We start from the raw sequence: 15,530 nt of genomic DNA on the forward strand, positions 1-15,530 counted from the left end.
GCTTGATGTCAGGGTAAGGATTGATTTTATTGAATGACAGAGCACGCTTATGGGGATCTCATGGCTTTTTTTCTAGTCCACTATGCTACCACTTCTCTGAGAGACAGGAAAACATTGTGTAGACCAAAACAACTATTTAGTGATGCACAGAGTGTGCTCAACCTTTATAAAACCCTGGTTAACGCTATCAACCATACCTCAGGAAGGAGTTTAAAACACTTGGGAGGATTCTGAGTACATTTATTGAGTCATAGAGTATTACAGTACAGAAAAATGCCCTTCAACCCATCTAGTACCCTTAAATATTTCACCCTTCACCTTTTACTTAGTTCCACCCAATCTCGATGGAAAAATGCCTGCTTGCATTTATTCTAAGCTATACCCCTCAATTTTGCATACCACATTTTGTATATTTGAAAGGTCTCAACTGTGATGAGAGACTTCAGTTATGCAAAGGAATGAAAGAGGCAGTCTTGGAACAAAAAACAAGGATGAAAGGGGGAATTTAATACTTCATGGTAATTGTTACTCCAATGAAGTGTCTTTGATCTTCAACATTAACTGTGTTTCTCTTTTTCACAACTGCCGGATTTGCTAGAATTTTATATTTTCTCTGGCAAGTGTATGTTGTAACTCAAGGATGCTCAGTTGACATAATTGGCAACAAAAAAGGAACAAACAGAAGTCTTTTTAATGTGACAAGTTGTGTTCAGAATGCACATCCTGATAGGGTGGTGGATTCTTACTAGAAACTTGCAAAAAGGGAATTGAATAGTAACTTGGATAAAAAAAAAATTAAGGGGAATAACAGGAGACAGCCAAAAATGACTGAATCAGGAAAAAAGAGATCCACAATTCCTTGAAAGTGGCATCACAGGTAGATAGGGTTGCAATGAGCTTTTGGCACATTGGCTTTCATATACCAGGGTATTAAGAACAGGAGTTGGGATGTTATGTTGAAGTTGTACGAGGTGCTGGTGAGGCCATATTTGAAGTATTGTGTCACCTATGTGCAGGGAAGATATCAATAAGGCTGCAGGAGCATGGAGAAGATTTATAAGGATGTTGAAAGGACTTGAGTTATAGGGAAAGGTTGAATAGGTTAGGACTTATTTTCCTGGAGTGTAGGAGAATGAGAGGAGATTTGATAGAGGCTTTTTCCACTAGGGCTGGGCAAGACTAGAGGTCATAGATTAAGGGTGAAAGGTGAAATATTTAAAGGGGAACTTCTTCACTCATGGGCTGGCACAAGTGTGGAATGAGCTGCCTCTGGAAGTGTTGGATGCCGACTCAAATGCAACATTCAAGAGAAGCTTTGATAATAAGCACATGGAGGAGAAAGCTACAGAGGTTTATGATCCTGGTGCAGCTGAATGGGACTAGGCAAAATTACAGTTCAGCATGAACAGGATGAGCCAAAAGAGCTATTTCTGTTTTGTAGTGGTGAATGTCTCTAAGACATACAATACATAGGTTAGCACTTCAACCTACCAAGTCCACAATAACAATCAAGCGTCAATTTACACCGATCCTTCTTTATTCTTCCTACATTCCCGTTAAATCTCTCCAGAACCTACAGCCTACCTACACATCAGTGGCAATTTACAGTGATCCGTTAACTGATTAAAACCCACATCTTTGGAATGTAGGAAGAAGCCAGAACACTCAGAGGAATTCCAGGAGGTCAGAAAGAGACCGTGCAAACTCCACACTGAGGTCAGGATTGAATGTGGGTTCGTGGGGCTGTGAGCTGTAGTACTGCGCGGGTGACTCACCGTTCCAGCAGCCCAATTCAATCTTCACCTCAGTGCTCTCACAGAGTTTGCATGTTCTTTCTTTGACCTCCGGGTATTCTCCAAATAATCAAATGACCTATGTGGTACCCATCTGTGATTCTACTAGAACGCAAGGGCAATATAGAAATGTCCAACATTTCAAGACAGTCAGATCATCTTGTCTCAGCTACATCAAGAACATTCTCATTCCACTCACCGGCTTTAATATGAATATCCTGACTTCTAATTTTCCCTGAAGGATTTTCTGCTGTGCAATAGTACAAACTGTCGTGGATTAAGTTATTAAAACTTGAAGGAGGGAAGGGGAAGATCTGGAGAGTGCCGTTCAGATGGACTTGCCGGATCCCTGGAACGTCGTACATCTCTTCTCCAGTTGCGTGGTACCAGCGCAGCGTTGCTGGGGGATTCCCTGATGCAGGGCATGATAACAGTGTCCCCATGGTACTGGCGAAGACTACCTCTTGCAGAGATCCATTGACAAAATATAAGCTGGACTGCAGATCTTCACTGGCAACTGAAAGAAGACAAGGCAAGGCAATCTGTTTTAACATGGAACAGAAGAACATTCACATCCTTGCATTAATAAATCAGTGATATTATACTCCATTACTAAGTATTCAAATGTGGCAAGGTTAGTAATACTCTTGCCATTGAATCTAAAGGTTATACAGTCAATCAGAAACACAGGAAATTCTGCAGATGCTGGAAATGCAAAGTAGCATGCACAAAATGCTGGCTGTTCATCAACCCCTGATAAAGGGTCTCAGCCTGAAATGTTAACTCTTTATTCCTCTCCACAGATACTGCCTGACCAGCTGAGTTCCTTCAGCATTTCTGTGTGATGCAGTCAAGCCTAGAATCTTAAGCCCAAAATGGAGACAAAATTGGTGGTGCTATCATTCAGTGAACCTGTTAAAATGAGGACTCCTTTTAGCACATGTAAAATATCCTATAGTTTATGCTATATCATTCACTTTGAATGTGTTGCATGTTTTTCTTTTGAGCACACTATGGTTGGTGTCCATCCAATCAATGAGACAAAGCAAAAGCAAAACACTCGAGTGTCCGTTTTATTGAGGAAGAACGTAGCTGTTTAATCACTAGTATAATATGATATAATCATACAAAGTATAATTCTCCTACTTTGGTCAATGAAATAAATGTGCAGACTATTTTCTGAAAGTGGAGGAAATCCAAAAATCTGAGATACAAAGGGACTTGGGAGTCCTTGTGCAGAACACCTTAAAGGTTAACTTGCAGGTAGAGTCGATGGTGAGGAAGGCAAATACAATGTTCACATTCATTTCAAGATGTTTAGAATACAAGAGCAGGGTTGTGATGCTGTGGATTTATAAAGGCACTGGTGAGGCCTCACCTTGGGTACTGTGAACAGTTATGGGCTCCTCACCTAGGAAAAGATATGCTGTTATTAGTGAGGGTTCAGAGGAGGTTCACAAGGATGATTCCAGGAATGAAAGGGTTATCATATGAAGAACGTTTGATAATTCTGGGTCTATACTCGCAGGAATTTAGAAGGCTGGGGGGGGGGGGATCTCATTGAAACTTTTTGAATGTTGAAAGGCCTAGATAGAGTTGATGTGGGGGATGTTTCCCATGGTGGAGGAGTCTTGGACAAGAGGGCACAGCTTCAGGATAGAGCGGTGTCCATTTAAAACAGAGATATGGAGAAATTTATCTCGCCGGAGGGTGGTGAATTTGTGGAATTTATTACCACAGGCAGTTGTGGAGGTCAGGTCGTTTGGATATGGTTTGATTGGACATGGCATCAAAGGAGAAGGCCGGGGAGTGGTGCCGAGGAGGAAAAGAAAGGATCAGGCACGATGGAATAGCAGAGCAGACTCAATGGGCCAAATGGACCAATTCTACTCCTACATCTTATGGTCTTATAATCTGTCATCTCTCACTTCTTCTGTCCGATGTTCCCACATTAGCCCCACCAGCAAACTCAAAGCCCAGAAAACAAGATAAAAAAAAAGTTTCCTCAATCCTGAGCTCTTTGAAGATTAGCTGGGGATGTGGAGATTTCCTGTTGGCCAGGTCAAAATTGACAACTCAACCAACATCACTTAATCAAACAGTGATTTGATCCCTGCACTTCATGAGCCCTCACAGTACAGGAGAGACTACATTTCAAAAGCAATTAATTAGATGCCAAGATCCATGAGTTCATGAATGGTGCTACACAGGATGATACTTTCCAGCAAGTACATTTTAATTCTGACAAGTGATTTTGCTTCAACCATTCATTCACAGGGCGAGTTCATGAACCTTCACCAATTTTTAGATGAGAAACAGTTTTCCCATCAACCTTTGCTGGTCCTTTCATCCATTACCTTAAATCTATGACTCCAGGTTATTGATCTCTCTGTCAAGTGAACAAAATGGAGTTGGTGCAAGTTCAAAGGTAATGGGCACTTGAAGGGCATTGGGTCAAGTTCTTGTGCTCTATGACAATGTGACTCTTTCCTGCTAATCCCCTTAACAATTTTGTTCCAAATTGCTTGATCACACTTTCAAGGACACTACAACACACATTCTCAATGTTAGTTTTGATCTACAGTACGGTGCACAAGTCCTAGGCATGTATATATGACACACGAGAGTGATGATAAACCTGATTCTGAGATGAGTCTCTATTGTGGACTGAGAGTGGTAAGGGGTCAAGGAGAAGGGAATCACGGTTGCGAAAGGGGAGGGAGTGAGAAGTACCAAAGAGACATTGTGTAATGGTCAATAAACCAATTGTTTGGAATCAAATGACCTTCCCGGTGTCTCAGAGCCGAGTGTATCTGCACCCATGCAAAGCCACCCCACAAGCCCTGGCACTCCTCTGCCACCTGTCCCCTCACCCCTCCCGCAGCACTCCACCATCATCCTTTGCTCCTGACAGATTTACAAACTCACTCTCCACTCCATGTTGACAAATACAGCACTGTGCAAAAGTCTTAGGTACCTTGGCTATATATACTGTATTTGCCTAAGACTTTCCACTGTACTGTATTTATTGTTATTGTTCTTTTTGTATTGTAGTTTGTCTTCTTATGCACATTGGTTGTTTGTTTGTCTTCGTTCTTTTTATGTGTAGTTTTTCATTGATTCTATTGTGTTTCTTATTATCTTTGTAACTCCAAAACACAAAACTAATTAAAAGCAAAACATGGGGCCTGAATAACTCATGTACATTAGTTTCATTTTCACTTTAAGTAAGGCATGCACATACAATGATAAGGTGACAGGAAGACATATGCCATTCACCTACTTCGTACAAACAGTATAATAATAATGAATTATATAAACACAAAAGAATGCTGAATCAAAAAACGTTTACAATAGTGCTCAAAGATTACTCAAATATTAAATATACATTTCTTTGTATCTACATTGAATGTCCGCAAGAAAATGAATCTCAGGTATATGGTAACATATTCCCATTTTGATAATAAATTTACTTTGAATTTTGAATTTCACTCTGTTGGGACCTTCCATTAATTCTGACATGTCTATTTCAAAGAGCTCAACTCCAGCCTAACCAATCTTTCCTCATTTGTTAACCCACCAACCCCCCTACCCCAGCAACATTTTCTTTTATAGTCTTCAGTATACACTCCCTGGCGCCTGGCACCAAAAAAAGGGGACTGAATGAGATTCTGTTTGAAATCTTCGCATGTGACACCAAAGAACAAAAGAAAACAATAGGCTGGTTTCTGCTGTGTGTCTAGGATTATTCTGGCAATAGCTTGAGTCTTGGAGACATGTACAGATATCCCTCAATGCTCATTTATAAATTTTCACAAAATACAATTGACCCTTCAAGGTACAAGTCCTTGATATACCTTTATAATTATATTGGGGTGTATGGGGTGTCAGGGAGGGGTAGCACCTCTGGTGGGGGAACATGTCACGTCCTTTTCAAGGCGGTTAGTCCACCTTTGGTCCCCACCTGGCACTCAGCTCTCACCTGTGGTTCCCCGTAGCTGTTTGCATGCGACAGCGGCCACACCCCGGGCAACGGCTTTGACAAGCCGGCTAAACCAGGTGAGGGTAGCCGACGGGTCTCAAACCCTCAGTGATAGGGAGATGTCTATCCCAGCATGTGAAGACAGACTCCGGTGGATTGAGCAGACGAGACCAATTGAAGGTCCAACGGTCAAGAAGGCAGTCTCTGCAAGCGTCGTGGAACATGTAGAGCAGGACAAGACACAGAAGACGTCCTGGTCATCCACTGCGCCTAGTCCCATCTCCAGCCGTCTTGACTCTGTCTTGCCACTGGATCCAGATGGGAATTGGGAAGAGATAGTGAGGCTGATGCTGCGCAACTCTCCCTCACTTAAATCCAAATCATGCGCTAGTCTCGACACCATCATAATGGTGTCGAGGTCCTCATCGACGTTGACAATGGACGAACACATATTTCCCACTATAACAAATAGTTTATTTTATTTTTTGTTTTACAAGAGGAGCTGGTTGTGGACTACAAGAGGAATGGATCACTATCGACATCAATGGATCTGGGATTGAGAGGGTGAACAGCTTCAAGTTCCTTGGCATAAACATCACCAAGGATCTCACATGGTCTGTACATACCAGCTATGTGGTGAAAAAAGCACAACAGCGCCTCTTTCACCTCAGATGGTTGAAGAAGTTTGGTATGGGCCCCCCAAATCCTAAGAACTTTCTATAGAGGCACAATTGAGAGCATCCTGACTGGCTGCATCACTGCCTGGTATGGGAACTGTACTTCCCTCAATCACAGGACTCTGCAGAAAGTGGTGTGGACAGCCCAGCACATTTATAGATGTGAATTTCCCACTGTTCAAGACAATTACAAAGACAGGTGTGTAAAAAGGGCCCAAAGGATCATTGGGGATTCGAGCCACCCCAACCACAAACTGTTCCAGCTAATACCATCTCAGAAATGGCACCACAGCATAAAAGCCAGGACCAACAGGCTCCAGGACAGCTTCTTCCACCAGGCCATCAGATTGATTAATTCACGCTGACGCAATTGTATTTCTATGTTATATTGACTGTCCTGTTGTACATACTATTTATTACAAATTACTGTAAATTGCATATTTAAACGGAGACATAACATAAAGATTTTTACTCATTACGTATGTGAAGGATGCAAGTAACAAAGTCAATTCAGTTCACCTCAATATAGAGTGCAAAGTAGGCCCTTCTGGCCCTTCAAGCTGTATTGCCCTGCAACCCCTGATAACCCCAGTTTAACCCTAACCTAATCATAGGATAATTTACAATGACTGATTAACCTACTTGGTATGTCTTTGTTCCGTGGGATGAAACCAGAGCACCCTGGAAGAACCCACACATTCCATGGGGTGGATGTACAGACTCCTTACAGATGACACCAGAATTGAAGTCGGACACTGCACCTGAACTACAATAGTGTCACACCCACTAGCATCACTCTTTGCCAATAGTATCCATAATATCCATACGATATTGCACTCAGTCTTTTCAACTGATAAAACCCCCCGCAACAAAAAGAATTACAGAAAACCATATCCTTTTGTTAAGCAAGGAAACATACACCTCTGGTAACATAAAACTAAATTTGCTATTTGTTTATTACCAACTTGACAGAAATAAGGGCAGCACACACAAAATGCTGGTGGAACGCAGCAGGCCAGACAGCATCCATAGGAAAAAGCACAGTCGATGTTTCTGGCCGAGACCGTTCATCAGGACTGACGAAAGGTCTCGGCCCGAAACGTCGACTGTACTTCTTCCTATGGATGCTGTCTGGGCTGCTGCGTTCACCAGCATTTTGTGTGTGTTGCTTGAGTTTCCAGCATCTGCAGATTTCCTCGTGTTTGCCAGAAATAAGGGCAGTCTATTTTTCTCTATTCTCCTTTGTTGTCCAGGTGAATTTTGAATATCTCAGGAAATGTCTGGGGAAACCTAATACAACTTGGATATGACCTTTCCCTCAGTTTGATAATGCAATCAGGTGCCTTAAAATGCTGATGTTCATTGAAGTGATGAGGGTTCCTACAAGAGTTATTTAGGCTAAGCTATAATATATTTCAGGTGCAATGTGTACTTCAGGGATGAATATGGGTGATAGGGGAATAACTTACTAAATCAAAGAAATATCCTGGAGTAAAGGAGTTGTATCTTTTCAGTTCCTCGTTGAATAATGGAAGCCTGGCAGTGCTTTGTACTCCGGGTTCTCCCCTTAGGGTTCCTTTCTCCTTTAATTAATATTTCAGCAAATATTTGGAGGATGAACAGTACAATATCATAAAATGTACACTCCACCGAAGCACCATAAATAATACAGCAGTGGTGTAGCCAAATCAACCTGGATGCACAAGCAAAGCTGCCCAGGATAAAATCTAATGGATAGATACTTGCATTTTTATGGCACTTTCTACAACCTGAGGACAACCCAGCTGATGAATACTTCTGACTTTTATTTATTGGGATACAACTCAGAATAGGCCCTTCCAGCCCTTTGAGCCATGCCATCCAGCAATCCCCTGATTTAATCCTAGCCTAATCACGGGGCAATTTACAATGACCAGTTAACCTACCAAGCAGTTCCAGGAGGAAACTGGAGAACCCAGAGGAACACAGAGAGAACGTATAAACTCCTTATAGGCAGTGGCAGGAATTGAACCTGCGTCGCCTGCACTGTTAAGCGTTGTGCTAAGCACTACACTATCACGCCATTCCCTACGCTAACGCGCCAAAATGCAGTTACTGTTTCTTTGTGGGAATTGTGACAGCTAATTCAAGCAGAGCAAGACAGAGCTCTTGCAGGAACAGTTTTCAGCTGGAGGTAAGGAGTTGCAACAAGGTAGTGAGAAGGTTTCAACCACCATTGTGGTGCAATAACAAGGGAGGGAGGACCAGACAAGGACACATCCCAAATTTGTCTTCTACAGCAGGGAGAACACCTCACTGCTCCTGGAACATAAAATGATTCATAAAATTCAAACTGTGCTTTCCTGGCCCTTTTGCACCTCTATTTCCACTCAACGGTAGTCTCTTTATGCACAAGTTCATATTAAAACTAGGACTGATAAGGTCACTGGTGTATGGACTGCATTTGAATCAGCTTCCTTCTTGCCTGAGACGTAGTCTTGCTACTCGCCAGAAGATCCTGTGAAAATGATGCTCAGTGCAGGATACCGATCTGGAAGGTCAACTTTATTGCTGTTTTATAGGCTATGGCCATGGCTAGAATGCTCAGCATTTAGTGACCATCTTTACTGCCTTCGAGAAGTTAGCTCTGAAACTCTGCCTTAGAACAGTTGCAGCCTTCCCAATGAGAGTAAACTTACTGCGCTATCGGGTAGGGAACTCCAGGATCGAGACCCAACAAGACTGGGAAAATGGAAGAAAAATTTACAATAACATTAACACAAAGGAGTCAGGAGCAGGACTATGCAAAAGGCTCTTCAAGCTCTGCTATTTAATGAGACCATCTGATGGTAAAATCACTCTTACATTCCAGATGACCTCGTACCCTCTTCCTAATCAAGAATGTATATATCTATACAACACATGACATGGCACAAAATATAAATATATACACACACACACACACACACACACGTATATATAAAATCATCAACTGCATTTTGCGTTTTGCCATATATGACATAGGTGATCATGGTCTTATGACCATAATTGTTCTTGGCAAACTTTTCTACAGAAGTGACTTGCTTCTGCCTTCTTCTGGGCAGTGTCTTTACAAGATGGGCGATCCCAGCCATTATCAATCTTCTTCAGAGATTGTCTGCCTGGCGTCAGTGATCGCATAACCAGGACTTGTGATTACCAGCTCCGCCACCTGCTCCCACTGTTCCACGTGACGCTAATCGGGTGGGGGTGGGGGTGAGGGGGGGCTAAGCAGGTGCTCTACTTTGCCCAAGGATGACCTGCAGGCGAGCGGAGGGAAGGATTCGCCTTGCACCTCCTTTGGTAGAGACATATCTCCACACCACCACCCACAAGTACATATCTGCTTTTGCCAAAAAACCAACCAGTGACTCTGCTTCCACAGTGCTTTGAGGAAGAGAAATGCAAAGACCCACAGCACTCTGAGGAGAACATGTTTCCCCTCAGATCCATACTAAATAAGTAATTGTTTATTCCTAAACAATGACTGTTATGAAACATCCTGTCCATGCCTATGCTGCCGAGACCTCTTAAGTATCTTCTATTCAGTCTAGACCAATCTTGTTCCTTTGAACTTCAGTGGATATCAGCCACACATTCCAAGAATTCATCTATTCCCCCTGAACAGCTTCCAACACATCCTGCCTTAAATAAGACCAATACCATACATTGTACTCTGATATAAAGTTCACCCTATTAAAGAACATCTCCTTGAACTCTATTGCCAACTTTTAAAAATAGGTTTTGAAAGCCTGATACACAAATTGAGAATGTAGGAAGTACTCAGTTAATCAGATAGCTTCTATGAAGAGAACACCAGAATTAATATTTCAGGTCAGGAATAGGTTACCAGGACAAAAATATTAACTCTGTTTTTAATTTCTGACTATAGATGCACCCCTTCTCAGTAAACATTCCTAGCATATTGGCACAAACACGAGGAAATCTGCAGATGCTGGAATTTCAAGCAACCCACATAAAAGTTGCTGGTGAACACAGCAGGCCAGGCAGCACCTCTAGGAAGAGGTATAGTCAACGTTTCGGGCAGAGACCCACCAGCAACTTTTATGTGTGTTTCTAGCATACTGGGTTTCTTTAGAATCCAGATATCCACTGAAGAATTCTACCTTGAACATATGCTTTTTTTTTCCTACTCTGGATGGTAAAATATTTGATGTGCACATGCAAATTTTATTTCAACAGACAATAGATAATAGGTGCAGGAGTAGGTCATTCGCCCCTTCGAGCCAGCACCACCATTCACTGTGATCATGGCTGATCATCCACAATCAGTACCCTGTTCCTGCCTTCTCCGCATATCCCTTAACTCCGCTATCATTAAGAGCTCTATCTAACTCTTTCTTGAAAGAATCCAGAGAATTGGCCTCCACAGCCTCCTGAGGCAGAGCATTCCATAGATCCACAACTCTCTGGGTGAAAAAGGTTTTCCTCAACTCCGTTCTAAATGGCCTACCCCTTATTCTCAAATTGTGGCCTCGGGTTCTGGACTCCCCTAATATCGGGAACATGTTTCCTGCCTCTTGCATGTCCAATCCCTTAATAATCTTATATGTTTCAATCAGATCCCCTCTCATCCTTCTAAATTCCAGTGTATACAAGCCCAGTCGCTCCAATCTTTCAACATATGACAGTCCTGCCATCCCGGGAATTAACCTCGTGAACCTACGCTGCACTCCCTCAATAGCAAGAATGTCCTTCCTTAAATTTGGAGACCAAAACTGTACATAATACTCCAGGTATGGTCTCACCAGGGTCCTGCACAACTGCAGAAGGACCTCTTTGCCCCTATACTCAACTCCCCTTGTTATGAAGGCCAACATGCCATTAGCTTTCTTCACTGCCTGCTGTACCGGCATGCTTACTTACAGTGACTGATGAACAAGGACACCTAGATCTCATTGCACTTCCCCTTTTCCTAACTTGACACCATTCAGATAGTAATCTGCCTTCCTGTTCCTGCCACAAAAATGGATAACCTCACATTTATCCACATTAAACTGCATCTGCCATGCATCTGCCCACTCACCCAACCTGTCCAAGTCATCCTGCATTATCTCAACATCCTCCACACATTTCACACTGCCATCCAGCTTTGTGTCATCTGCAAATTTGCTAATGTTACTTTTAATGGCCTCATCTAAATCATTAATGTATATTGTAAATAGCCGCGGTCCCAGCGCCGAGACTTGTGGTACCCCACTAGTCACCTCCTGCCATTCTGAAGGGGACCCGTTAATCCCTACTCTTTGTTTCCTGTCTGCCAACCAATTTTCTATCCATGTCAGTATCCTACCCCCAATACCATGTGCTCTAATTTTGCCCACTAATCTCCTATGTGGGACCTTATCAAAGGCTTTCTGAAAGTCCAGGTACACTACATCCACTGGCTCTCCCTTGTCCATTTTCATAGTTACATCCTCAAAAAATTCCAGAAGATTAGTCAAACATGATTTTCCCTTTGTAAATCCATGCTGACTTGAACCGATCCTGTTACTAGTATCCAAATGTACTGCTATTTCATCCTTTATAATTGACTCCAGCATCTTCCCCACCACTGATGTCAGGCTAACTGGTCTATAATTCCCTGTTTTCTCTCTCTCCCCATTCATAAAAAGTGGAATAACATTAGCTACCCTCCAGTCCTCAGGGACTGATCCTGAATCTATAGAACATTGGAAAATAATTACCAATGTGTCCACGATTTCTAGAGCCACCTCCTTAAGTACCCTGGGGTGCAGACCATCAGGTCCCGGGGACTTATCAGCCTTCAGACCCATCAGTCTATCCAACACCATTTTCTGCCTAATGTGAATCTCCTTCAGTTCCTCCATTACCTTAGGTCCTCCGGCCACAATTACATCTGGGAGATTGTTTGTGTCTTCCCTAGTGAAGACAGATCCAAATTACCTGTTCAACTGGTCTGCCATTTCCTTGTTCCCCATAATAGATCCACCCGTTTCTGTCTTCAAGGGCCCAACTTTGGTCTTAACTATTTTTTTCCTCTTCACATACCTAAAGAAGTTTTGACTATCCTCCTTTATCTTCTTGGCTAGCTTGCCTTCGTATCTCATCTTTTCTCCCTGTATTGCCGTTTTAGTTATCCTCTGTTGCTCTTTAAAAGTTTCCCAGTCCTCTGGCTTCCCGCTCATCTTTGCTATGTTATACTTCTTCTCTTTTATTTTTATACTGTCCTTGACTTCCCTTGTCAGCCACGGTCGCCGCTTACTCCCCTTAGAATCTTTCTTCCTCTTTGGAATGAACTGATCCTATACCTTCTGTATTAGTCCCAGAAATACCTGCCATTGTTGTTCCACTGTCATCCCTGCGAGGGTATCTTTCCAGTCAACTTTGGCCAGCTCCTCCCTCATAGCACCATAGTCCCCTTTGTTCAACTGCAATACTGACACTTCCAATTTTCCCTTCTCCCTCTCAAATTGTAGTTTAAAAGTTATCATGTTATAGTCACTACCTCCTAATGGCTCCTTTACCTCGAGTTCCCTTCTCAAATCCAGTTCATTACACAACACTAAATCCAGAATTGCCTTCTCCCTGGTAGGCTCCAGTACAAGCTGCTCTAAGAATCCATCTCAGAGGCACTCCACAAACTCCATTTCTTGGGGTCCAGTACCAAACTGATTTTCCCAGTTTACCTGCATGTTGAAATCCCCAATAACAACCGTAGCATTACCTTTGCAACATGCCAATTTTAACTCTTGATTCAACTTGCACCCTATATCCAGGCTACTGTTTGGGGGCCTGTAGATAACTCCCATCAGGATCTTTTTGCCCTTACAATTTCTCAGTTCTATCCATACTGACTCGACATCTCCTGATTCTATGTCACCCCGCGCAAGGGACTGAATTTCATTCCTCACCAGCAGAGCCACCCCACCCCCTCTGCCCACCTGCCTGTCCTTTCGATAGGACGTATATCCTTGAATATTCATTTCCCAGCCCTGATCCTCTTGCAGCCGTGTCTCTGTTATTCCCACAACATCATACTTGCCAATTTCCAACTGAGCCTCAAGCTCATCCATTTTATTTCTTATACTTCGTGCATTCATATACAATACTTTTAATCCATTACTCCCCTCACGTTTCACATCGATTCCTATTGCACTTGGCCATACTCTCCAATCCCTTCCTGAGCTTTCTGCCCCATTAATTCTGTTGTCTTTCTTAACTTTTCTTATTCTCTCTTTCCCTTTAACTCCATCCTTATATTTCCCATTCATCCTCTACCCCCCACTACTTAGTTTAAACACACTCGTGTAGCAGCGGCAAACCTGCCTGCCAGAATCCTGGTCCTCCATCTGTTAAGATGCAACCCGTCCCCTTCTGTACAATTCATCCTTACCCCAAAACAGATCCCAGCGGTCTAAGGATCTAAATCCCTACTTCCCGCACCAGCTCCTCAGCCACACATTCAGATCCCCTATCTCCCTGTTCCTGTCCTCTCCAGCACAAGGAACTGGAAGCAAGCCGGAGATAACCACCCTGGAAGTCATGCTTTTCAGCCTTCTTCCAAGTTCTCTGAAGTCATGCTACAGAATTTCTTTCCTCATCCTCCCGACGTCATTTGTGCCGACATGCACCACCACTTCCAGCTGTTCACCTTCTCCCTTGAGGATGCCCTGCAATCAATCTGTGACATCCTTGATCCTGGCACCAGGGAGGTAACACAGCATCCTTAAATCCCGCCTGTTGCCGCAGAAACCCCTTTCTGTACCTCTCACTATGGAGTCCCCTACTACCATGGCTCTGCCTGATGTCTGTCTCCTCGGCTTTTCTTCAGCGCCAATTTTTGACTCGCAGATCTGTCCGCCTCTCAGACTGGCAGTGTCTTCTGCCCCGACACTTCCAAGAGGGTGAACCCGTTTTCAAGAGGTACATCCCACGGGGTCTCCTGTACTCCAAGCATTCATTCCTTCCTCATCGTCGGACACCTTCTCTCTTCTGGTGTCTTTGGTGTAACAATCTCGCTGTAGGTCCTGTCCAGAAAACTCTCGTTTTCCCGGATGAACCTGAGGTCATCCAGTTGCTTCTCTAGTGCCCCAACACGGTCCTTCAGGAGCTGAACCTGGACATACTTTTTGCAGTTGTAGCAGCCAGAGGCACCATCAGTGTCCCTCTCCCCCTCTCCAACTGTGGCGTAGTCTCCTCCCTCAGCCTCTTCGCCGAAGACTCTCGAGACAAAGACTCGCACTTTTCTCACAAGGCACTTCCCTCAACAAGGCCACTCCCCTAGAGCAAACCTTGATTATATTGGATGATAAATTGACTAATTTGCTGCACCTGCCGCACCTTTGCCGACCTTGAAGGTACGTGTTGCAGGCTGGTCCCGAATGGTTTTTAAATCACCCGCTCCTGAAAACAACAGAAAAAGGACTCCCAAGAGCTCAACTCCTCAGCCAATCCCTGCACTCACTCCTTCACTTGCCACACCTTTGCCGACCGTGAAGGTATTCACAACATTAAGCTGACAAGACTGGGTCAGCTACTCTCAGTTCACAATTCAAGACTCAAGACTTGAGGTTCAAGATTTTTGATTGTCATTCTTCAGTATATAAATGTAAAGGGGAACAAAATGATTGTTATTCCAGATCTGACGCAGCATAACAAAAACACAGTGAGCATAAAGAACACAATTTTTTTTAAAAATACTATCATCATCATCATCAGGTGCCGTGCCCAGTTTGAGCTTTGACTGCCATGGCCCACACACTCCTGTTTCGGGTCAAGTGGATCAATTCATTGGTATTCTTTTCCAGTTCTCTGGCTGCTGTCTCCATCATCATTTGTCTTTGTCTTCCTCTTGCTTTCTTCCCTTCAATCTTTCCCATAATTACTGTGCATTCTAACTCCTCTTTCCTAATCACATGTCCAATGAAGTCACATTGCCTTTTCATGATCTCATACATTATTTCTCTTTTTGTGTTTGCTCTGTTCATGACATCCTCGTTAGATATTCGTTTCGTCCATGATATTCTTTGCATCCTCCTCAAGAACCGTATCTCTGCTGCTACAATTCATTTCCTC

General features: G+C 43.2%; 1 protein-coding gene across 2 annotated transcripts in view; it reads right to left on the reverse strand.

Annotated features, from left to right (window-relative positions):
• Window positions 1–15,530, reverse strand: part of LOC134347866 (cell adhesion molecule DSCAM-like) — an 804,792-nt gene that overhangs the window by 664,251 nt on the left and 125,011 nt on the right. For both annotated transcript variants that reach the window (XM_063050412.1, XM_063050413.1), the window contains one exon: window positions 1,993–2,310. In XM_063050412.1, the coding sequence (XP_062906482.1) occupies window positions 1,993–2,310 (318 nt within the window). The remainder of the gene's footprint in view (window positions 1–1,992; window positions 2,311–15,530) is intronic.

Source organism: Mobula hypostoma, chromosome 6 (assembly GCF_963921235.1).
Source record: "Mobula hypostoma chromosome 6, sMobHyp1.1, whole genome shotgun sequence".
NCBI classification, from domain to species: domain Eukaryota; kingdom Metazoa; phylum Chordata; class Chondrichthyes; order Myliobatiformes; family Myliobatidae; genus Mobula; species Mobula hypostoma.